The sequence below is a fragment of the Rutilus rutilus genome, assembly GCF_951802725.1.
Source record: "Rutilus rutilus genome assembly, chromosome: 1".
NCBI classification, from domain to species: domain Eukaryota; kingdom Metazoa; phylum Chordata; class Actinopteri; order Cypriniformes; family Leuciscidae; genus Rutilus; species Rutilus rutilus.
In genome coordinates this window covers 22,763,928-22,789,608 of record NC_140209.1, presented here as the reverse complement: position 1 = coordinate 22,789,608, position 25,681 = coordinate 22,763,928, and the positions used below count along the sequence as shown (strand labels likewise).

The 25,681-nt window shown below is 39.2% G+C and overlaps 1 protein-coding gene across 1 annotated transcript; it reads left to right on the top strand.

The window, feature by feature from the left end:
* Positions 1-2,440: 2,440 nt before the first annotated feature.
* Positions 2,441-24,071, top strand: LOC311276720 (pregnancy zone protein-like). Its single transcript, XM_084386584.1, has 34 exons — positions 2,441-2,618; positions 5,074-5,257; positions 5,332-5,488; positions 5,597-5,649; positions 5,772-5,792; positions 5,896-6,061; positions 6,143-6,227; positions 6,312-6,426; positions 6,508-6,628; positions 6,715-6,824; positions 6,900-7,070; positions 9,662-9,889; positions 9,972-10,184; positions 10,256-10,405; positions 10,651-10,818; positions 10,908-10,983; positions 11,142-11,316; positions 11,408-11,633; positions 11,717-11,840; positions 11,913-12,034; positions 12,115-12,166; positions 21,387-21,470; positions 21,558-21,734; positions 21,865-21,940; positions 22,028-22,184; positions 22,273-22,347; positions 22,426-22,588; positions 22,669-22,853; positions 22,922-23,143; positions 23,223-23,344; positions 23,459-23,540; positions 23,631-23,702; positions 23,786-23,891; positions 23,971-24,071. Exons 1-34 carry the CDS (start codon positions 2,539-2,541, stop codon positions 24,009-24,011), a joined length of 4,359 nt encoding a protein of 1,452 aa, XP_084242710.1. The 5' UTR covers positions 2,441-2,538; the 3' UTR covers positions 24,012-24,071.
* The last annotated feature ends 1,610 nt before the right edge of the window (positions 24,072-25,681 follow it).

The following is a 25,681-nucleotide window of genomic DNA, read 5'->3' as shown; positions in this document are numbered from 1 at the left end:
AAACATAAGAATACAGTAATGGATGTTACTGTACTCATGCTTTGTTTCACTAGGGCTTTTTGCAGTTACTGTACAAACGACTACCATTTTTCTCTAAAACGACACACATTTTAGATAAGATGTTTTGTCACATAACAAAAGGATGCCTTGAATGTCATGAAAATTATAATAACTAATTTTTTACCAAAAATGCAGTTACTGCCTTTTTGCTTTGTAGGGCAGTACAGGCAAGAAGGGTGTACAATGGGTTGAATCAGTCATCTTCTCAGTTCACACGAGCTGTTGAGAAGGATGTTTTATGGCCGGACCAGCAGTATATTGTCTGTTTGGTGCTCTTCGTGTTTTTTCCAGATTTCCTCAGTTGCTGTAAACACTAAAGTGAATGTGCTCAGCAAAATTGCTTTCGCGTGGTTATTATTGAAATGAAAGAACACACGAACCAAGAGGGGTTACATTAGCAAGTGACAACTAATCGTGAGCCTTCTATTCACACACTTTGGGCAGTCATTGAAACACTGAGTGTTGTAGGCCTATATAAACAGTCATTTCAGTGTATGATAGGAAAAATGTCACACGGTGATGGAAAACGGGACAACTGGAGTCAAGAAGAGACAGTCATTCTTGCCTTCAAAAAGTTCTGAAAACTTGATTACAGTCAGCGATGTGTAATGAGGACAACAATGCTAGAGTAAATGGGTCACGTGCGGTGTTTTTCCAGTCAATAACATTGACACCGCAAATAATGACTTTAGCTCGGGATTATGAATAACCAGGATTCCTCAGATGTTCCTTGGTTATGTGCAACAGAATAATAGTCATATGGCCCACTGCTACAGTTGTACGGAATATTAAAGCATTTATTCCAACTACATGTCATCTCTTTAATGCAGCCATTTGACATTTGACTGACGTTGATTTGCTTGATCAATGCAGAAATATTTTATGAAAACAACTGCAATTGCTGAAAAATAAGCAATTTAACTAAAGTTAAGGTTCAAAAGCCCAAATAAAGCAAACACTGATCACCGTGATGGTGACCTCAAACAAAACATTTTCAACCATCGTCTAAACATCTGTTGATTCTCAATGAGAACTGCTGTAGATGTCTGATAGAAATAGTCAATCTGTTTAGTAATAAGTGAAGGTGGTAGGCCTAATGCTGTTTGTGGAGTTGTTTAATCCTCCTCTGCTGAGATCTTCACAGATTTTAAGGGTTAGTTCACCCAAAAATGAAAATTATGTCAGTAATTACTCACCCTCATGTTGTTCCAACCCCGTAAGACCTTTGTTCATATTCAGCACACAAATTAAGATATTTTTGATGAAATCTGAAAGCTGGGTCACTCCTCCAGGCTTATGGAGACTATAACTTGCTGGCCCAGAAAGGTTAGTAAAGACATCGTTAATATAGTCCAAGTGACTACAGTGGCTCAATCTTAAGTTTATAAAGCGACGAGAATACTTTTTGTGCGCAAAAACAAAACTAAAATAACAACTTTATTCCACTATTCATTTCCTTCTCTCTGGGCCTCGAGTTTTTTTCACCTAGTTTAACTGCGCAGCGCTTCTGTGTTGTACGTCACACGTAGGCTCACTACTGGCCAACGCTGGTCATGTGTGTGATGCGTGTGATGTACAGCACCCGTGAGGGGCTAATAAAGGCCTTCTGAAGTGAAGCGATGTGTTCGTGTAAGAAAAATATCCACATATAAAACTTTATCGTCTTGTGGTTGAAATTGAAAAAGGTAACAATGCTTCGCTTGCCGGTCAATCTGACGCCCATAGAAATGAATGGAATGCGAAGAATGCTTCAATACACATAGAAAAACATAAAAAAGCTAAAAATTCAAACTAAAAATGCTAAAAACTTTACCAAAAAATGTTTATAATGTCTACATGTGTATCTGAATGCATACTGAAGAGAAACTGACTTTAGGCCCAGCGGAAACTGTTAATTTGCTCCATCTAGTCCTATAGCCTAAGTCCATCTAGTGGAGTCATGAAATGCTATGTTAGCCTATATAATTTTTTCCCCCACAGGAGTTCAGCAAAGACACACAATCTGTGATTTTTTTGAGCTGAATTAAAAGGTTTATGCATGAAATTGTGAGTTATTTTGAATGTGCAATTAGTATTTATTCATTATTTATTTATTTATCAAATCTAGTAATTTAAAGGAGAATAAAAAAAAAAAGGAAATAAAATAAGCTTTCTGAATATATTCATATATAATTTTAGGGTTTCGCGAGGAAGGACTTGTTACAAAACGCAAGGGAGAAAACGAACCTGACTGTAGAGCGTGTGTTTCAGAATTGGCAACCCTGTGATTAATTACCGGAGCTCCGCCCTAAAGATGTCCAGATTGCCTGTGAGTGCTAAATCAAGCTGTTCTGAATTATTAAGAGCGTTTAAATAACGCTGGCATCAGTGCAGCTGATTTAGGGTTAAGCTGTAGAGCAGTGTGAATCTTAACAGAAGTGCTGCAGGGTTTCTGAAAGAGACTCTTGATTTCTGTCTAGTCTTGGATGATTGCTCTTCATGGCTGTGAGGGAGATTTGTGTTTGGAAAGGGCTCATTTTAGCCCTTTTCCTCTTTGCTGTTGATGGACAGAAAAGGCCGTGAGTATCAGAGAACAGAAGCAGCCTAATGTCTATGCAGTTTTAAAGATGGCAAAATGAATCCCCAAAGCTTTAACTGTTTGATAGAAGTCTTTTTCTCTTTTCCTATCTAGTGGTCAAAGGATGAATAAGACCCACCAAAATGCTGTTCATTACATGTGATATAATAATAATAATAATAATAATAATAAAACAACAAAACTTATATACCATTGCCACTAACAATAAAAAAAATATAATTTACTGTTTAATTTACTAATTATTATTATTATTATTATTATTATTATTATTATTATTATTATTTATTTTTTTATTTATTTTTTTATTTATTTATTTTATTTATTTATTTTTTTGGAAGCATTTGGCGGAGGTGAAGTAGACAGAGTTTTTTTTACAGCGCTATGTACGCAGCAGTTCGCCGTGAGTCTTCAAACTACACGAGCAGTAACATTAAGCAAATGGAAAAGTTACATTTATCTTACCATGCTGCTGTAAAAGTTACGACATCATGCAAGTTATGCTTAGCTAAGATAAAAGTGGCCTATAACTCGATTTCAGCCGCATTCTGACCCTGGCAATGTCTTTAAAAAAATATATATATATATTTTTTTTTTTATCCAAGGCCATAAAGTGTTATTAGCTTGGGGAAATGCATCTGGTGAAATTAAATATTAAGTCCATGTCCAACTCTAAATTGTAAGGAATTTATATCTTTGATTTAAAATGAACACTTTACAATATGGTTCTTATTATTATTATTATTATTATTATTATTATTATTATTATTTTATATAATAATAATAATAATAATAATGTATAAGCCAACTTTTAACTTTAATGTAATATGATATATAATTTATATATCATATTACATTAAAGTTAAAAGTTGGCTTATACACAGTCAAAATTAAAAATGTCTTCCATAGACAATGAATCAATTAAATGATAGAGAAATTATAAAACCAGATTAATCATTTCATTATAGAAAACCATACACAAAGTAAGCAACAATTGAAAATGAAGTGATTTTGTATTTAGAATATTGACAAACGCATAAATGCAGTGGTAAAATCATGCTGCTTTGACTACTAGTAAAACTAAAACCTATTTTCTGTCAAGAGAATAAGAAAAATAGGCTAATTCATGCTTTCATTAGACTAGATTGAATTACTGTAACTCGCTTTATTTTGGGATTTAGCCAGTCATCTTTATCCTGGTTGCAGATAGTTCAAAATGCAGCTGCAAGACTCCTTTAACCAGTACTAAAAAAAAACAACCATGTTACACTAGTTTTACGTTCTTCACACTGGTTTAAATCTTTAAACTGTTTGGCCCCTCCTTACCTCTCTGATTTATTAACTGAATATCGTCCAGTTTTGATTTGTCTCTCCAGTCATCCAACCAGAGATCGTTATGCATTCCAAGTTGAAATGCAGGGGTGAACGAGCCTTTTCAGTAGCTGCATCAATGTCTGTTAGGTTAACTAATTTTTATTTGGCATATAATCAATGAAGTTCTATTGCATTGTGTTAATTTTATTGCATTTATGTTTATTGTGCAGCACATTCGTCAACTGAAAATGAGAATTTATTTTAATTTGTATTGCCACTATTGCATGAGCATTGATAAGCTTTGTAAAAACTGTTTGCAGTTTTTCACGTTTGCCTTATTATTTTAATATTTGCTGGCTTGCCTCAAGATTGTAGTTAAAATGAAATGTCAAATCACCAATTGCATTTTTTTCAATTTGACAGGGATGAAGCATTGTGACTGAAATTAATATATTTCTCACTTGTCTTTTGTGTACATTTTTCTATAATAAAATGGTGAATTTGGTTTATTTTGAACACTTAATTGGCAGAAAATGCTGTACATGGATGTCTACTGTAGCGATCAAAATGGATTGAACCACTTTTAAAAGTAACTTGTCGCATCAAATGTTTGTATTGATTACATGCCACTAAGTGGCGACGAATGTACACATATAGTGTCAGTGAATCATTCAAGAGATTAGTTCAAAAACGCTTATTCTGTAACGAAAGATTTAAAATTTGAATTATTTTTAAATGCGCTGCAGAAATTAACATTTTATCAGAACCTCTAGTACAGTGTTTCTCACCCATATTCCTTGAGGCCTCCATGCACACTTTGCATGTTTCCCTAATCAAACACCTGATTGAAATCATCAGCTTAGAGACTCTAAGACATAGGAATGTGGTAGGGAAACATGTGGTAGGGCTCTAGTAAACATCGTGAGCACTAATGCCACCCCGCCTGCCCACTCCAACTCGCCCTCTGATGGAGATGATTGCTTTGGGCTATTTTTGATTGGCCATTAAGCTAGTTTTGATGCATAGACCAGGCAGCCACTTTCTGTAAGTGTTTAACCAATGTGCACACATTCTGACCCGATTCATTTTGGTCTCTGAACCTAAACTTCATGATGTTTACACAGGTTATTCATGGTGACGTTCCCTGCAGTGATTGAAACGGAATCTGATGCCAATTTGTGTGCAAGTCTTCTGAAACCCCAAGAGCGTCTCACAATGACAGTTTCCCTGCTTGATGAGGAAAATGAAGTGACTCAACTTGTGCAGCGAGTTTCTTCAAAGCCATTTCACCGCTGCTTTAGTTTCCAGGTATGTCATTAGATCAAGTGTTTGTTGGTTTTTTTTTTGTTGTTGTCTGGTTTGTAGGTTAACTTTCTCTACAGGCTCCTCAAGTAGATGGAGAATCTGTGCAGACGCTGAAGGTAGAAGTCCAAGGGAAGGTCTTCAGAGCGACTGAAGAGAGGAAAGTCATGTTCAGACGTTACCTGCCTTTGACCTTCATCCAAACAGACAAACCCATCTACAATCCAGGACAAACAGGTGAGCGGTGAATTAACCTTGGTTAATATTAAAAGTGTAGAATGTCCAAGTTCTAATCGTCCTTAAGTGCATTATGCAATAAATGTGAGTTTATTGCTGTTTTTGCAGTGAATTTCCGAGTTGTCACCATGGATACCAAATTTGTGCCTGTTGATCAGATGGTAAGGCCTGACCATGAACAAATTGCAAATGTTTTGCTGGTATTTACATGCAGAATTCTGCACTTTGCTGCATAAATGTTTGTACTTTTTAAATGCCTAATATTCCTGTCTTTGTCTTGCAGTACAATCTGGTGGTGGTGGAGGTGAGCATTTGCTCCTGTGCAAGTCTTTTAATGGAGCTGACGCAGATCTTTGTACTTTTGCTTTGTTTGCAGTATTTTTCTGAGCTGTTCATTGTTTTAATAGGACAATAACAATAACCGGATTGGTCAGTGGACAAACATTTCCTCAACGGGGTGGATATTGCAGCTTTCTCATGAGCTAAACCCAGAGGCTCAGATAGGGATGTACACACTAAAGGCTTTTATTGGTGACCGAATAATCTCCCAGGTTTTTGAGGTGAAAAAATACGGTATGTCAGTATTGTATAAAATGTGCAGTAGTTCAATGACAGAACTGAGGTCTTATCTAAAGCATTTTGTTTCTGGTTTAGTTTTACCCAAGTTTGACGTGACTGTAAACACACCAAAGACGTACAGCGTTGCAGATGTGGGACTGAAAGTTGAGGCTTGTGCCAAGTGAGTGACGCTTTTATTTTCTTGCTGCCACATTTCTTGCCTTGTGGTTGGTCACTTGATCTTGTTCCTTGTGACCTTTCCTAGATACACATATGGCCAACCTGTACCTGGTCAAGCCTTGGTGGAAGTATGTCGCAAGCCATTTCCATACATTGTGGTTCCTGAGTTGACCCGTTGGTGCCTGAATCAAACTGCAAAGGTGTGTGACTCCTGCCTTACAGTGCAGGGTTTTACTTCTGTGTGTGATCCACTTAAATGTGACTCTTTGTTCTGCTACCAGATGAATGACACTGGCTGTGCCTCCCTTACCATCGATACATCAGTGTTTTTCAGCACCAAATTTGAAAATTATTTGCAAGACACTTTTCTTGTAAATGTGAATGTCACTGAGGAGGGAACAGGTGAGCTATTGGCTGATCTGAACCAACAGCACATGAATGGAGGAAGTTGGCTTGTTAATTTGGTGTGTTTGTTTTTCTTTCCTCAGATGTATTGATGTCAAAATCTGCAACAGTGTCCATTACATTTGAAGTCGGCAAGGTCATGTTTGTGGACATCCCTGATCACTTTGAACCTGGATCAGTGATTAATGGAAAGGCAAGTAAAGTTTAATTCCTTGTCGCAGAAGCCTTCACATTTGTTCCCTTTCCTAACCTTGATCATTCCCAACAGATATCCGTGTCTCATTTCAATGATACTCCAATTGCAAACAAAGCGGTTTATCTCCTGGATCGTAATAGCTGGCCCAACAAGCTGCTGCTGAAACTGACCACAAACCAGAAAGGACTGGCCACGTTCTCCCTCAGCACTGCTAATCTTCCTAAAGCTGCTCTCAATCTCATGGTAAAACTTGCTATTCGTATCTTGTGGAATGTAGACTTCTTAAAGGGTCATGAAACTCTAAACCAAATTTTCAGATTTTTTTTAACAGCGTTATGTGTGATGAACACCATTGAAGACAATGTTAGCATCTGTTAGATTTAATAGTAGGGGGGAAATGGTTACATTTGAGTTTTTCCGCTATTTTCGTCTTCCGGGTTTAAAGTCTTCATGTCCACGTCACAGGCTGTGACGTGGCAGAGCACTATAGTACTTTGACTCATCGGTGTCTCATTATTCATGACTGAGTTTTCTTATCCAATGAGAAGAGACTTTCTCTTAATTCATGACACCATGTGGAACTTTCCAATGATAGACATGTCAAACTGTGATATCACGTAGTAGATGAGAGATCAGGGCTAGACTCTGGCCATCAACCACGGACACATCTAAACTATGTGTGTGTGGCAACCACTCAACCGGAGAATGGTGGACTTCGACCTTGTACACCAATGCAGGTTTTGTCTTGCGAGTGATGCGGTCCTGAGGACTTTTCTATCGCTTCAGCGGTTTGTGTGTCTGTCTAAAATATAACCCTGACTGTTTTACTTGGCTTTTGTTAAATCAATCGTTATTAAAATTTAGATATTTCGATAATACCTCAATTGTATGGAACGTAGGCTTAATTTGTGCAAATTTCTATGTCACGTCCATCTTTATTATGTGGGTTCAGGGGGCGCGTAGGCCATGTACAGAACTTTTTTTTTTTTTTAAGCGGAAAATTGATTATTTTCAAATGCATATATATATATATATATATATATATATATATATATATATATATATATATATATATATATATACACTCACCTAAAGGATTATTAGGAACACCATACTAATACTGTGTTTGACCCCCTTTCGCCTTCAGAACTGCCTTAATTCTACGTGGCATTGATTCAACAAGGTGCTGAAAGCATTCTTTAGAAATGTTGGCCCATATTGATAGGATAGCATCTTGCAGTTGATGGAGATTTGTGGGATGCACATCCAGGGCACGAAGCTCCCGTTCCACCACATCCCAAAGATGCTCTATTGGGTTGAGATCTGGTGACTGTGGGGGCCATTTTAGTACAGTGAACTCATTGTCATGTTCAAGAAACCAATTTGAAATGATTCGAGCTTTGTGACATAGTGCATTATCCTGCTGGAAGTAGCCATCAGAGGATGGGTACATGGTGGTCATAAAGGGATGGACATGGTCAGAAACAATGCTCAGGTAGGCCGTGGCATTTAAACGATGCCCAATTGGCACTAAGGGGCCTAAAGTGTGCCAAGAAAACATCCCCCACACCATTACACCACCACCACCAGCCTGCACAGTGGTAACAAGGCATGATGGATCCATGTTCTCATTCTGTTTACGCCAAATTCTGACTCTACCATCTGAATGTCTCAACAGAAATCGAGACTCATCAGACCAGGCAACATTTTTCCAGTCTTCAACTGTCCAATTTTGGTGAGCTCATGCAAATTGTAGCCTCTTTTTCCTATTTGTAGTGGAGATGAGTGGTACCCGGTGGGGTCTTCTGCTGTTGTAGCCCATCCGCCTCAAGGTTGTGCGTGTTGTGGCTTCACAAATGCTTTGCTGCATACCTCGGTTGTAACGAGTGGTTATTTCAGTCCAAGTTGCTCTTCTATCAGCTTGAATCAGTCGGCCCATTCTCCTCTGACCTCTAGCATCAACAAGGCATTTTCGCCCACAGGACTGCCGCATACTGGATGTTTTTCCCTTTTCACACCATTCTTTGTAAACCCTAGAAATGGTTGTGCGTGAAAATCCCAGTAACTGAGCAGATTGTGAAATACTCAGACCGGCCCGTCTGGCACCAACAACCATGCCACGCTCAAAATAGCTTAAATCACCTTTCTTTCCCATTCTGACATTCAGTTTGGAGTTCAGGAGATTGTCTTGACCAGGACCACACCCCTAAATGCATTGAAGCAACTGCCATGTGATTGGTTGATTAGATAATTGCATTAATGAGAAATTGAACAGGTGTTCCTAATAATCCTTTAGGTGAGTGTGTATATATATATATATATATATATATATATATATATATATATATATATATATATATATATATATATATATATATATATATATATATATATATATATATATATATAATTTATTTTTATGACATAATTATACATGCATGTACATTTATGTTTTAAACAGAATTGATTACTGGTGGGCTAATATATGTAGCAGGGCTTTCAGTTACTTTTGAAAGGACAAAAATAAGGTGTCAGTGTATTTCATTAGACTTTAACTTTGCCAGCTATAAAAAAATCTAGCATTTCCTCACGTTTTACCACTGATTTTAGTGACAGTCGATATGCATGGGCCACTGGCGATGAGTTTCCAGTCTCCCCTCTTCCCTGCGTGCCATACCACACACACTCCCCTCCCTTCTTCGCACATCCATACACAACCATTTAAGTTGCATCTTTTTAAAAAGATTGTGAGCTAGACTTGAGCTGAAAGAGGGGGGGTTTCATGACCCTTTAATCTCTCTCGCAAGAAACTGATTGCATTCGATGTTCCCCAGGCAAGTGTGACTCCAGAGGTTGTTTATGGTTACAAATCACCATACTTCACTGCAGATACAAGGGTTGTTCAGCTTCTCCAACCTGATTCTTCCAGCAACCCATCATCAAGTGAACTGACTATAGAAGAGCTCGAGCAGCCGCTCAAATGTGGTGCTGCGTTTCCAGTGACGGTCAAGTATTCTTTTGTTGGAGAGGCTGGCGACTACAGTGTTGACATCATCTATATGGTGAGTGGACATCAGGGGGTTTTTAAAATATATATATATATTTTTTTTTAAGGAACATGTTTTATGAATCTGTCTTCGTCAGGTCTTGTCCAGAGGAGTGATCGTCTTCCATGAATTTCAGACAGTCACAGCAAGGGCTTCTAATACAGTCACGAGCGGCTCTGTGTCGTTCCAGCTGTCTGTCAGTGTTGATATGGCTCCAGTTGTGCAGATTCTGGTCTACTGTGTTCTGCCCAGTGAGAATGTTGTTGTTGGTAGTGCGTCGTTTGACACAGAAACGTGTCTCCAAAACCGGGTATGATGTGCACTGGCATCTTTTGGCTTTGAATGGTAACTTGTCCTACAGCGTGTTGGTCCTTGTTCCAGGTGTCTCTACAGTTCTCTCCTGCTACGGCTGTTCCTGCTGAAGGAAACGTTCTGACTGTCTCTGCTGAAGCAGGATCTCTGTGTGGCATCAGTGCTGTAGATCAGAGCATCCGGATCATGGAGCCAGGAAGACGTCTGAGTGCTAAAATGGTATCCATGTGCAGTTGATTTAAATTCTTGTTTGTCTTGACATTCAGGATCCACTTTAGAATTTGTGTAATGCTAATGGATCAATTGGACAAACCTATGCTATTATGTGGTTTTTATGATAGAATTTTTAATGTACATTAATGCCTAATATTATAAACGTTGACATAACATGCCAAACATTAATGCATTTAGTTAAACAATTTTCCAGAATCATGTGACCAACCAACACTGTTTCATGGTCCCAGGTGTTTGACTTGCTCCCGGTGCGATCGCTATCAGGTTACCCATACAGCATTCTGGAAGAACCAGAGTGTCTAGGTTTTCGACCCCGTCTACCTTTTCAACCCATTTTAGCTTTTCATAGAGCTCGTTCCTACAGTTTTCCTACAAATCAAGCCTACACAACCTTCAAGGTAGAAAATCATTCCTGACAATGTAGTCACTGAATAATGCATAGTCACTGACTTCAAATTTGTCTTGTGTTTTGACTTGTTACTGACAGAGCCTGGGATTGAAGATCGCAACAAATCTCAACGTGCAAGCCCCTCCTTGCCCGCTGTATCCCAGATTCCCAGAAGGTAGGTCTATGCATATCCAAAACAAATTTTCACTGAAAGAATTGACTGTTTAATCTTATTTTTTTTATAAATGAAACGAGGGGCAGTTATGAACCCCATTTATTCTGCAGACACTGACAGTTCAGAGTAATTGGGTGTAAAATCAGTCTCTTTTTCAGTGGATTTTCATGGTCCTCTTTTGCCCGTGGCAATGGTTGATGGCATAGTGGCTCCAGCTGAAGTGGCTCCGGCTGAAATGGCTCCTCTAGAAGCAGAAAGTGCTGGAAGCTCTTTTGAAGTCACTGTCAGGACTTACTTTCCAGAAACATGGCTCTGGCAGCTTGTTCAAGTGGGGTTGGTGAACATCTTGTATTCTTCTAAATATACTTGCCCACAGTTTTTATTTCTCCTGTTCCCCTTATTTCTCTCTTCTGCGGTCCTGCAGAAACACTGGATCCACACAAGTTCCTCTCACTGTTCCTGACACCATCACCACATGGGAGACTGAGGCGTTCTGCCTGTCCTCAAAAGGTTTTGGTCTGGCTCCTCCTGCTCTGCTGACGGTCTTCCAGCCCTTCTTCCTGGAGCTCTCCCTGCCGTACTCCATCATCCGTGGGGAGTCTTTTGAGCTGAAGGCCACAGTCTTCAGCTATCTGTCCAAGTGCATCATGGTCTGTCATGGTTTATTTCTTTATATAATGGATCTGTATGAAGGTCATGTGTCTTTGCTCCATGTGCTCTGTTTCATTGGCAGGTTAAAGTAACTCCAGCTTCATCCACAAACTTCACTCTTAAACCATATACTGATCCATATTCATCCTGTCTATGTGCCAATGGGAGAAAGACCTTCAAATGGGTTCTATCAGCTTCTGTCCTAGGTTAGTTTTGGACCACTTGTCTCTAAATTAGAAGTGTATTAGGTGTTGCTCACTTCCTGTCTGTCACTGCAGGAACTGTCAATGTAACTGTCAGTGCTTCAGCTGAACCATCCCAGACTCGATGTGGCACTGAAGTCGTGACTGTGCCAACGAGAGGACGCATTGACGTAGTCACTCGAAGTCTACTTGTCCTGGTGAGTGTTAAACAGCCTTCTGGAGTGTGGTCATGGAGCTCATGCTGCTTTACTGATATGGTGTTTTATTGCTTTTATAGCCAGAAGGAGTTGAAAGGACAAACACCCAGAGTTGGTTACTGTGTCCAAAGGGTTTGTTTGCACTCAATGATTCCACAATACATTCTCCCTGTACAGCCAAACATTAGCCTAGAGTTCACTCTGTACATGCTACCCTTTAGAGATCTAATTAGGAAGCATGGCATTAGTTTTCACTGTTATGCTGATACTCGGCTGTGTTTCTTCGCTCCTTTACAAAATGTACCAATTAACGGACTGCAGAACTTGTATATAAAACTGGATGATTAGTAATTTCCTTACTACTTTCTTAGGAAAAAAAAATCAAATTATTGGACTAAAAGGGGACGCGTCTCGGACTGTGCATAGGGATTTATCAAATAAGTCGAGAGCAAGTACATGCGTACACGCCGAAAAGAGAGGGCAGTGGGGCTAAATATTGTATTTATATATATTTTTTTTTTTATTTACGTATTTTTATTTTTTTATCAAAACTTTTGAAATCCTTTGGAATAAATAAAAAATTCTGGATCTTTTGCGTTTGAGATAGCAAACAAGGTCAAAGGACATTTCTAGCCCTTGGGCCCAAAACCACCGGTTTGTAATGGCCTCGCTCACCCCGGGATGTAACACCTGCCAGTTGCTGAGCCAGAGGGTCGCTGAATTGGAGGGGAGAGTTACGGTTCTTCATGGCATCAGGGAGGACGAAGAACTCTTAGATACCTGGTTTGCACAAACTAAATCCAACGTGATGGAAAGCGACACCACCTGCCCATGGCTCCGTTCTCCCATTTCTGGTGAGCCCGTTCTGCAGAAACGTAATTCGGTCTCCACTAACAATCCATGGCCTAGGCTTGGTGCTAAACCGAAGGCCCTTATCTCCTCCTCTTCTTCGGTTCCAATGCAGGATGAATGGTTTATGGTTCGTGGTGCTAAGCGCTCAAGAAAACCTAGTCCAACTAATACATCAGCAGTCCTGCAACTGGAAAAGAGATAGATGCTTCTTCCAGATTTTCCAAGACCTTATATCCACACTGTGCACGTTTCCCCATCTACATCTTCACTCCGGCCGTCAAATTCTCAAGTAAAAGTGCCCAGATGCAATCCAAAGCGGCCTTTGTCCCCCGTAAAGCCGGCGGTTTCCATTGCTAGCCGGCAGATCACCCGGGAGAGGCCGTTTTGTTTCAGTCAACAAACCCATCCGTAATCCTTCCACTCTCGTGATGGGTTCATCCATGATCCGTCATGTTTCTATCCGGAACGCTGAAACCTTTTGTTATCCGGGAGCCAGGGTAGTTGACCTAAATTCCAAGCTACCGCTAATCATTAATAAGCATTCCTCTGCATCTACTTTAGGTCATGTTCCAAGAACATTTAAACTGGCAGTTATAAAACCTCTCATTAAGAAACCACAATTAGATCATAATAATCTAGCAAATTATAGACCCATTTCAAATCCTTCCATTTATGTCTAAAATATTAGAAAAAGTTGTGTCCGCTCAATTGTGTTCTTTCTTGCAAGAAAATGATATCTATGAAAAGTTTCAGTCTGGATTCAGACCGCACCATAGCACTGAAACTGCGCTCGTTAAAATCACAAATGATTTACTTTTAGCTTCTGACCAAGGCTGTATCTCAATACTAGTTTTACTTGATCTTAGTGCTGCGTTCGATACTATAGATCACACAATACTCTTAGATCGACTACAAAATTATACTGGTGTTCAAGGACAAGCATTAAGCTGGTTCAGATCATACTTATCTGACCGCTACCATTTTGTCTATTTAAATGGAGAATTCGATCATAACTCCAGTAAACTATGGAGTGCCGCAGGGATCTGTGTTAGGCCCTCTATTATTCTCAGTATATATGATGCCACTTGGAAATATTATAAGGAAACATGGAATTAGTTTCCATTGTTATGCTGATGACGCTCAAATATATATTTCATCACGGCCGGATGAAAACGCTAAATTATCAAAATTGACTGTGATAAAAGATTGGATGACGCGTAATTTTCTTTTATTAAATCCAGACAAAACAGAGGTACTACTTATCGGTTAAAAAAAACGCCCGCAAAACCTCTCGCAATACAACTTTAATATAGTAGGATGTCCTGTTACTTTATCCTCTACAGTAAAAGACCTGGGTGTATACTCGATTGCAGAGGCGGACAGAGTACACAGCTACATTACTTGAGTAAAAGTACAGATACCCCTTGCTAAATTTTACTCAAGTACAAGTAAAAGTACTACAGTCAGATGTCTACTTAAGTAAAAGTACTAAAGTACTTGTTTTTAAAAGTACATGAGTATCAAGAGTACATTTTCTAAATATTGCATTACTGCTGCCACAGTGCTTACATTGGTAAACACAGCAAACACTTGAAGCGAAAACTATCATTAACTTGTTCAGATAATTGAAATAGTCTGGCGAGGTGGGGCCACGGCTTGGCACATTCCCGGGATGCTTTTTTTTTTTTTTTTTTTTTTTTTTTTTTTCGGGATGGTAGGGGAAGACTCATGAATATTCATTAGGGAAGTCATGCCTGATTGGTCTGATGACCTGCCCCTAACCCCACCCCTAAACCTACCCGTCACTGGGGGTCTTATGACCTCCATAACCCCGCCCCTAAACCTACCCGTCACTGGGGTTAAGACCAATCAGGGATGACTTCCCTAATGAATATTCATGAGTCTTCCCCTACCATCCTGGGAAAAAAAATATCGCTCCCGGGATGGACCTGCTGCGTCTTCATCCATTGTTTCGCCCATGGTTTCGTCTCTTATCTAAATCTGACCATGGAGTTGACTTTGACGGAAAGCTGAAGGTGATTGCTGATAGGCTGTCCCAATCAGTGGCACCTGCACAATCCAATCACATTTGAGAGGGTTTCCGAGATGTTGCTTTTTTCCTTTTTTTAAATTTTTTTTTTTAGAAGTAACGGGTACTCACAGTTATGGATAGAAATGTAGTGGAGTAAAGAGTACAATATTTGCCTCTCAAATGTACTTGAGTAAAGTCATGAGTACTCCCCAAAAATGATACTCGAGTAAAGTACAGATCCCTCAAAATTGTACTTAAGTACTGTACTCAAGTAAATGTACTCCGGCTCTGCTCGATTGCAACCCGTCTTTCGAAAATCATATTTCATATGTTACAAAAACCGCCTTTTTCCACCTTAGAAACATTGCTAAGCTACGTAATATGCTATCAGTTTCTGATGCAGAAAAGTTAGTTCATGCATTCATGACCTCGAGACTAGATTACTGTAATGCTTTATTAGCCGGTTGTCCTGCATCCTCAATAAACAAGCTACAGTTAGTCCAAAATGCAGCCGCTAGAGTTCTTACTAGATCAAGAAAATATGATCATATAACACCGATTTTATCATCACTGCATTGGTTACCGTCAGAGAAACTGAGAGACGATTTTAAATCATTGATAAATACTCTTTTGGACACTGGGAAGCAGTGCGCTATATCTGGGTCTTTTCCATCACCCCGCTACACAGATATTGTATTTAGCCGTGTACGTCAGCTACACATCTGGCTTAAAGGCTATTGCTGCTCATTGGGAGTTCCGTTCGTGGACAACTTTGCTGCGTTCACAAACCGGCCAGAACTTTTTTTTTTTTTTTTTTTTTTTTTTTTTGTGATGGTCTACATCCAAACAGGTATGGTGCCAGTATCCTTGCCACAAACATGTCTCTCACTCTTGCTTCTGGTAGAACATTGAGTAAGTATACCTGACGGTGTTTTCTTTCTGTTTCTGGGGGTTGTTTGCTCCCAAATTTGACTATGATTAATACTCCTTCTTCAGTATCATTATTTGTATCATCAAATCCATTTACAGAGCAAACTCCGATTTATTTTGTAAAAAACTACTCTGTTGCTCAATCATCGTTTTAATTTTAACACTAGCACTCAGAGGTGTTGTTAGAAATAATTTAATCACTATACCACTGATCGCTGGAAACAGCTCTACAGTGCCAAACCAGACTTTCATTCCAGACTCAAAAGTTATGTTGGAGGCCCCCTCTGAAATTATCTCCCATTGTGGGGGGCTGGGAATAATTCATTTAAATGTCCGAAGCTTGACTCAAAAGTTAAACCTAATTGAACTACTGGTCTCACAATCTAATGTTGACATTCTTATTCTATCTGAATCGTGGTTGAGTGACTCTGTCTACTCTAAACATATTGTAGCCAGTTAACTGTACATCAGAATCAAGCACAGTGTAAAGGAGGAGGAATTGTAATTTATGTAAAATGTTGCCTAAATGCTTTGTTATTGTCTACCTCTGTCCCTAAGCAATATGAATGTTTAGTTTTAAATGTGGTATTTGGTAACAACGTTCATTTAACTCTTGCAGGGGTATATCGCCCTCCTTCAGCCCCTCATTGCACTTTAACTAAGCTTTTTGATGTACTCTCTATTTTTGCAAAATCGGAATTATTGATTTTAGGAGATTTTAACCTTGATTGGCTGTCTCCTATATCTGAGACTCAAAGACATTTGTACTGCGCTAAATCTAACACTGTTGATTGATTTATCCAACTCGTCCTAATGTGAAATCATCTCTGTTAGACATTATAACTAATACCCCCCATAAATATATAGCCAGTGGGGTTTTTGCAAATATTATCAGTGATCATTGTCCTATTGCCTGTATAAGAAACACTAGACTCAAATATCCAGACCCTCGTATTATCTGTAAGAGAAATTTTAAACACTTCTCACAGCAAGCTTTTAACTTGCATTTGTATCACTCTGAGTCCAGAATACTGGTAGTGGATAAAAGCTCAGAGTTAGCCCTTGCTAATTTTTCTCGTATTTTTAACCATATTTCAGACAAGCATGCCCCTTTTAAGAATTATCGTTTAAAAAATCGTAAATTCTTGGTTCTCTCCAGAATTATCTAATCTTTTCCGGCTAAAGAATCAGGCTTGGTCATCTGCAAGGAAATCAGATATTTCAGCTTATTGGCTCTTTTTCAGACAATTGAGAAATACCGGTAAATGTACTGCAGCTGTAAAAAAGGCAAAATCGAACTACTTCATCAGTGCTATGACTGATTCGGCTGGTGATCCTGTTAAATTCTGGAAAACCGTTAACTCACTGAAACGGGGAAATTCTGTCGTTTCTCTGCCGAAGCAAATTACTTTAGATGCTGGTATTTTAAGTGAGAAAATTGATACCCTGCAGAAATAAAATGACTGTTAAAAGCATCATATTTATTTGAACAAAAATGTGGCCAATATGACCTTGGCCAGTTAAATGACTCTTCACCCTGTTCACCAAACTTGGCTCCCCATGAAAAATATGAAAATAATAACCAGCTTTTTAGTTTCAAACTATTCACAGAGAGAGAAGTCTTAGCTGCTATCAGTGCCTTAGATACAAAAAAATCCCTAGGTGCTGATAACTTATATCCTTATTTACTAAAGTCTGCTGCACACATCATTGCTGGTTCTGTTACTCATATTTGTAATATCATTAATTACAGGAATTATCCCAAAGGTGTGGAAAGCAGCTTTTGTTTTGCCTTTACATAAGGGAGGTGACAGTAGCAATCTGGATAACTACCGACCTATATCTAGGCTCCCCCTGTCTTGCAAAAATCCTTGAGTCTTTAATTAACAAACAGTTACAATCATTTCTTTCTGAAAATAACGTGCTTAGTATTAATCAGTCCGGTTTTAGATCTAAACACAGCACTACCACAGCCACAATGCTTGTTGTAAATATTGCTAATGCATTAGATGAGGGAAAGCACTGTGCTGCATTGTTTATAGATCTGTCAAAAGCTTTTGACACTGTAGACCATGATATACTTTTGAGTAATCTCTCATTTATCAGGCTGGGTCCAGATGCCTGCAGATGGTTCTCTAACTACCTGATGGATAGACCTCAAACCATTATGGTTGATGGGGTTAAGTCTGAGCTGTTAGCATTATTAAAAGGGGTGCCTCAAGGTTCTATAATTGGTCCATTGTTGTTTTCATTATATATAAACAATATTGGTGACAGTATCAGTAAATGTCGAATCCATTTTTATGCAGATGATACTGTTCTGTACGCTACTGCCCCATCTGCAGAGCAAGCTTTAACGAAGTTGGAGTTTGATTTTACAGAGATCTCTTTTAAAACTTAAATTGGTTTTAAATGCTAAGAAAACAAATTGTATGTTTTTTTTCTAAGTCAAAACTTTCCTTAAAGGGGTCATGAACTGGATTGTTTTATTATTTTATAATGTTTCCTGGGGTGCCCTTATAATGTTAGTATGATTTTTACATCAAACATTGTCATAATTTATAAATAAAAGCCATTTTTCCAAGCCTGATTTCAGGCTCAGATTTGAACGCTCCGTTTTAAGGGGCGTGTCTGCTGTGAGACTGCAGTGCAATCGCCCACTGCTGTGATTGGCTGACATGCTTGCATATGAAATAGCTAGTATTACATGAACTCTCTCGAAAACTGTTACTACGTTTTTACTATTACAGCTATCGAGATTAACAAATCGTGAAAAGTATCGTTTAAAGCATTATATTTAAATCTATTCCATCACATGAAAGGTTGCAGCATGATGAGCTTTGACTGAGCAGATGACAGTCTGTTGATCGCGTGAATAAAGATCTTATCATTGCAACGCAATTTTTGCACTCTCACAAATGCTTACACCAAATCACAATGCAAACACGATGTGAATACACAGTAAGAGCTTCGTTGTGTAGTGTAACAGTGTCATTATTTCGTTTGGTAAGTGTCCAGATGAGCTCTCGCGGCTCGCGCTGTGCTGTTTGATTGACAGCTTGGGCGAATGGAAAGGGATCGTTCTTTGATCGCTTTCTGATTTAATCTGATTTAATCTAATTTAATAACAGTTTAAAAAGGATTATTTTCATAATACTACGAGAAATGATGTGAAGTTGATCATTTAGTCACTGATGCATAAACAGTATTGAACGATTTTAAGACAATCTGAACTTGAATAATTACACAGAAACCACTGATCGCAGATCAGGCATTAGAGTACACATGGTTACTTACATGTTGCTGGCAGATCCGTGTCGGGAAATTGTGATTGACTGATTTAATAAAGTTTAACCATGCTGGAATCCGAAGGAAGCTTATGCAGACTGTCTTCTTCCACAACCAGGCACTGCACAATATTTAGTAAACAGCATGTTTATTGGTTTATTGCTTGGAAGTAGCTCGATCCGGTAAGCAATCATCATGTCGTCCTATGTTATTTAGCATGTTTGGGCGAATCAGTGGGCGGGGCTAAACAGCCCGTGTTGAAGTAGGCGTTGATCTTCTTTTGTGGAGGCGGTGTTTTATACTCTTTGACGTCATAGTTCCCCACTTTGAAAAACGAGTCGTTTGCTGAGCCTGATGTCTATAAAAGCTTTTATTGGACTAACAAGGTAGTTTTCAGTTCTGAAACTTACAGGATATTATTATAGTATGATGATCTCTTATATGTCAAAAGCTCAAGTAAATTTTGATTTCTCAGTTCATCACCCCTTTAAGAAATACTCTTGTATTTTCTATCCTGGATGGTACTCCAATTAAACAGGTTTCTGAATATAAATATCTAGGTGTTTGGCTAGATGATAGGCTTTCTTTTAAAAAGCATATTATTGAACTTAGTAGAGAGCTAAAAATCAATATGGGGTTCTTATAGAAATAGGGCTTGTTTGTCATCTCCTCACAGAAGACAAATTATTCAGGCCACTTTTATGTCTGTCCTAGATTATGGTGACGTTATTTATATGCATGCTTCAACTGCCACATTGAAACCTTTGGATGCTATTTATCATTGTGCAATTAGATTTATCACTAGTGATAACTATAAAACTCATCACTGTATTTTATACCAACATGTGGGATGGACTTCTCTTGCTGTGAGAAACATGCTCTTTTTATTTACAAAGCTCTTCTTTTAAAATTACCTCCTTACATAACTTTGCTTTTTATTAGACATACAAATAATTTAACAAGATCCCAAAGGTGGATTACATTAAAGATCCCATCAATCTCAACAGAGCTGGGTAGGTCTGCATTTAGTTATTCTGCCCCTTATATATGGAACAAATTGCAGATCAAACTTCAGATAAACAATCTTGTGTCCCTGGCCCAATTTAAAAATGTATTGGAGGATGTATATAATGTTTTATGTGTTTGTGATTGTTTTTGTTGATTTGGATGTCTTCATTGTGTATGTATATTTTATTGTGACATTGTATGTTTCACAGGGCTCAGCTGAAAAAGAGATCTCGGTCTCAGTCTGGTCCCCTGTTAAAATCAAGTTTAATAATGGAACGTCAAACCTCATGCAGAGGTTTTTATTATTTGTCAAGTCTTCATCTGTTAGGAACCTGGGTGTGCTCTTTGATGCCTCTTTCATTTAAAAGCCACGCTTCTAGTATTTGTAAAACCACATTCTTCCATCTTAAATGGATCTAAATTACAACATATGCTCTCAATGACAAATGCGGAACAGTTAGTACATGCATTCATGACCTCAAGGCTAGATTATTGTAATGCTCTAATGGCTGGTTGCCCTGCATGCATAATAAACTAGCTGCTGTGTTTTGGACGAGCTGTAGTTTGATTTCTTACCAGAATCAGGATTTATGACTATATTAGCCTGGTTCTGTCAACACTGCTTTGGCTCCCTATTAAACTACTTTTTTTAAATACTGTAGATTACTAACAAAGCACTAAATGGTTTAGCTCCCCAGTACTTGAGCGAGTGAGCTCTTTAACGCATTATAGTCCTTCAAGTCTATTGCAATCTCAAAATTCTGGCCAGTTGATAATGCCTAGAATATCAAACTGCTGGCAGTAGATCCTTTTCCTATTTGGCACAAACTTTGGAACAGCCTTCCTAACATTGTCCAGGAAGCAAACACACTCTGTCAGTTCAAATCTAGACTAAAAACACATCTCTTTAACCTAGCACATTATCATGGCACATTATTACATTATCAACTTCTATAATTCAATGTTGGGCCGCATAAACTTAGCTGGAACTGGGTGGGAACGCTTCCCATAACACCTGATGTACTCGTTACATAAGAAGAATTGTCTTTTCGCTAATATTAGTCTGTTTATTCTGAGGTTTACCATAGTCCGCCGTATTCAGATCTGATGAAGGACCTGCGCATGGACACGACGGCAACGCAGCCCTGAAGTGTCAACTAGTCTCTCCCTTGTTAAAAGTGCTATATAAACGAAGGTGAGTTGACTAGAGCTCAATACTGATCCATTCTTTTTGGTCTGCAGGAAACGTTCTTTCTGAAGATGTGACTCTGACGTTTCCAACATACGTGGTTCAAGGATCTGCCAGATGCTCCGTTTCAGTCCTCGGTAAAACCTTTAATTCAGTAGAAACTGTCAGGTAATATTTAGCAGAATAACTGTTTCTGAATTTATTTTTTGTTTGACTAATTGTAGGGGATATAATGGGTCGTGCGCTGAAGAATCTGGATAGGTTATTACAGATGCCGTATGGCTGTGGAGAACAGAATATGATTGTTCTTGCTCCCAATATTTACATCCTGCTGTACCTGGAAGTCACGGGGCAACTCACTGCAGCCATCCGAGAGACCGCCACAGGCTTCCTTAAGAGCGGTATGGATGACCAAATCCACTATGTGTAGGAAACTAAATTCCAAGGAGGTTTAGTCCTTCTCTTCAACTTGGAGTGTGCCAGTCTGTCTAACTCCCTGACAAATTTACATGTGGCTTTTGCCCCAATCAGGATACCAAAGACAACTGAACTACAGACACAACGATGGTTCATACAGCACATTTGGTAATGATGAATCAAATACATGGTGAGTTTCACACTGTTCTACTGTTGTGTATAATCTGTGGCACCAGCCGTTTGTAAGTTCAGTTTGTGACCTCTTTTCCATGGCCAGGTTGACCGCCTTTGTAATGAGGTCTTTTGGTCTAGCAAGGCAATTTGTCTTCATTGATCCACATGTCCTGCAGAGTGCAAAGGATTGGTTGATCAGCAAGCAGGGTTCAGACGGCTGTTTCATTCAGCAGGGAAAACTGTACCATAGTGACATGAAGGTGCATTACATGTTTCTTAAACTATGCTGTAAACCAATTGACATGGTGTGTGACACTTCTTCTAAATTATTGTATTTGTATGTTTTAGGGTGGAGTTGGTGATGGTGTGACCATGACTGCCTACACTGTTGCATCACTGCTTGAACTTGGTGTCCCCACCATGGTAAAAACATCTCCAGTAGTTGGAGTTCTTGCAGATGACCTTCCTGTTCTGGCTGTCTAATATTTGCTCTGATTTAAGGATCCTGTCATTACTAATGGTCTGTCATGCTTGAGGCCTGTCATTGGGAACCTTGGAAACACTTATGCCATGGCTCTGCTGGCCTACACCTTCAGTCTGGCTGGAGAGACCACCACTCGATCACAGCTTTTAACTGCCTTGGACAACCATGCCATTTCTGATGGTGAGATTTACCAGCCTCTTGATGTTGATTATCAGGGTCTTTGGCTTTAACGTCCCCCTCCCCCTCTATCTCATCCTAAGGCTCTAAGGTCCATTGGTCTCAGACGACATCTGGTGATACTCTGGCAGTGGAGATCAGCTCTTACGTGCTTCTAGCGGTTCTCTCTGTTCAGCCTCTCACGACAGCTAATCTGGGTTATGCTAACCGCATTGTCAACTGGCTCGTGATCCAGCAGAATCCCTATGGAGGGTTTTCCTCCACCCAGGTGCCTCTGACTACCATATATGAGTGCAATCATTTATGAGGAGTTTTTAATCTGGTGCTTGTTTTTAGGACACTGTGGTGGCTCTTCATGCCCTGTCGGTGTACGCTGCTCAAGTGTTCAGCTTGGACGGCACCAGCACTGTTACTGTACAGTCCTCAGTAGTAGAAGGTGACTTTTATAGCTTCAAGGTGAATCGGGACAACAGGCTGCTGTATCAGGAGAAGCCACTGATGAACGTTCCTGGCAAATATAGTGTTAAAGCATCAGGATCCACTTGTGTGTCTGTGCAGGTCTGTATAATCACCCTATATTTCTGTTGTGCACATCCAAATCTTACTGTGCTTTGTTTGCTCTGTACTTATACTGTAGGTTGCGTGTTTCTACAACATCCCAACACCCGTTAAAGCCACACAAACCTTGAGCGTTGAAGCGCAGGTGACTGGAGACTGCCAACCGCTTGGAGCCAATCTCATGTTAAACTTCACAGTGAAGTAAGAACAGCTCTGAATTTGTCCTGGAATCAGCTAATGTTTGACTAGCAAAGGGAAGCTGTGTTTTTGATCCTGTTGACTGAACCTCTTTATTCCCTCATCACCTTCATTCAGATACAATGGTGTAAAAGCAAGCACTAACATGGTTCTAGTTGACATTAAGCTCCTGTCAGGCTTCACAGCAGATACGTCACTGGTTCGTATACGTTTAAGATAATTTAGAAAGTCCTAAGATGCTTGATCCATCAATTGTATTTTTCTGTAAACAATGGTCTTTTCCCCTCAGCTTGAAAGATTTGACCCGATAATAGAGCAAGTTGATGCTAATGATGATCATGTCCTAGTGTATCTGAAAGAGGTGAGACTGTACACTGGGTATATTACTAGCTGCCATCTTGTCAAGTGCTGTGTGCATCTGTGCTGTTCATTTCTGTCTTGCAGGTTCACAAAGGCATTCCCATGAGTTATACTCTGCAGCTGATACGGCTTCTTGCAGTGAAAAATCTCAAGCCAGCAGTCATAAATGTTTATGACTACTATCAGACAAGTACGCTTTCATCTGAATCATTCATTGAACTGGATCATATTCCATGAATTCATCCAGAGCAATCTGTTTCCCCTTTCAGGTGATTCGTTTGAGACAACCTACACATCCCCCTGTCCATGATTCAATTCAGTACTGGCTTTAGGATGCATGACTTGGAATAAAAATCGCTTTTATACAATCAGTCCTTTTGTTGCCTGTTTTGTTTGCCTGTCAAGCAGGGCTATAACTCATTAAACTCCAGTGTCTTCATGACAAACATTACAATATGAAAATATTGACTAGAAAAGGTTTAAACTTGCTCTGCCCTTACATGGATGACACTGACTCACTGCATAGTTGCCAGTTCTGATGGTCTTTCCAGCTCTTAATGCTGAATATGTGCTCAGATGGTTAGATGGGCTAATGTAGAAAAATAAATTGAGGTCCTTAAAAATATGCATATCCTCCATCTATTTAATGCTTAAATGTGTGATGATGGATCTTATCACTTTTGTAACAGGATCTGGGGCCTGTTTCAGAAAGGAGGTTAAGTGAAAACTCTGAGTATGTTAACCCTGAAATGAGGGAAACTCTGGGTTTTCTGTTTCAGAATGGGATGTATGTTAAACCTGAGAAAGCAGAGTAAGTCAAGCCCGTTTCTAAAAGAGAGGTAACTTATACTCAAAATCAATTACCATGGTAACTTACTCTGTGAACCTAACCTGTTCGGGAGCAGGTTTTCTTTGGTAAACCTAGAGTTTCTGTCGGTTTTTTTTTTTAAAGAGGAAGTGGTGTTTAAACACCTCATTCATTCAGTAAATTTTTATTAATCAAATTAATATTTTATTAATAAGATGAAGTCTGTAAGTCCTTAAAGGGATTCTTCAGGATTTAGCATTTAGCTTTGTATTAGTAGAACACCTGTAGTATTTTCGAATTACCGTGCTTTCCACCCTCATATCCCCCTGAGACAAGAGATTTATGTTTTTTTTTTGTCTGGAAAAAATCCTCCAATGACGCAAAAATAGTCATTTTGCATCATCGGAGGATTTTCTGGCCAGAGGCTAAAGACTACAGCCAGTAGGAGGAGCTGTCCCGCATGTTTTCAACCCACCCATAGGAGGTGGGATCTCACTCACAGAATGTACACAGTGTCAGCCGTCTTTCTTTGGAAGCTAAAGTTAACAGGCTCTTGTTCTGTGGAGAAAGCTGAGTAGTAGGAGAAAGCTGAGTACGACTTGTCCGGCGGGCGAGATCGTTCAAAATGTCCGGGATTCGGCTTTTGCTTTGTGCGGTTGCCATTCATTGTTTACATGCACACCTTTTGTTTCAATCTAACTGAATTCATTCCGATTGGTGAATGTAGTGTTTACATGAACGCTAAACAAGTGATCGGTTGATGTGCGTTTTAACATTGCTAAGAAAATTCCCACTCCTCTGTGAGAGATACGAGACCGATGCGTCTCAGTAATGACGCCACCGGCCTTGCGCCATTCTCCCGCGGCCCTCCGCCTCGTCCTGCATGCCACAGTAAACATGATAAATGGCGACTGTAGAACGCAAAAGCTGAATCCCGGACATTCTGGGCGATCTCGATATCCCGGGAAAACTCGTCACGGAGATTCACTAGTAAGTTGTAGTAGTTAGGCTCAGTGGCGGCTCTAGACAAATTTTACTAGGGGGGCCAAGGAGGGGCCAGTGTTTAACCAGAGGGGCACATTAAAAATGGCAAAACATTTTATTTAAAGATTATAAACTTTATTTTACTTTAAACTCATATTAACATTCATTTTGTACAAGAGTGAATGCAG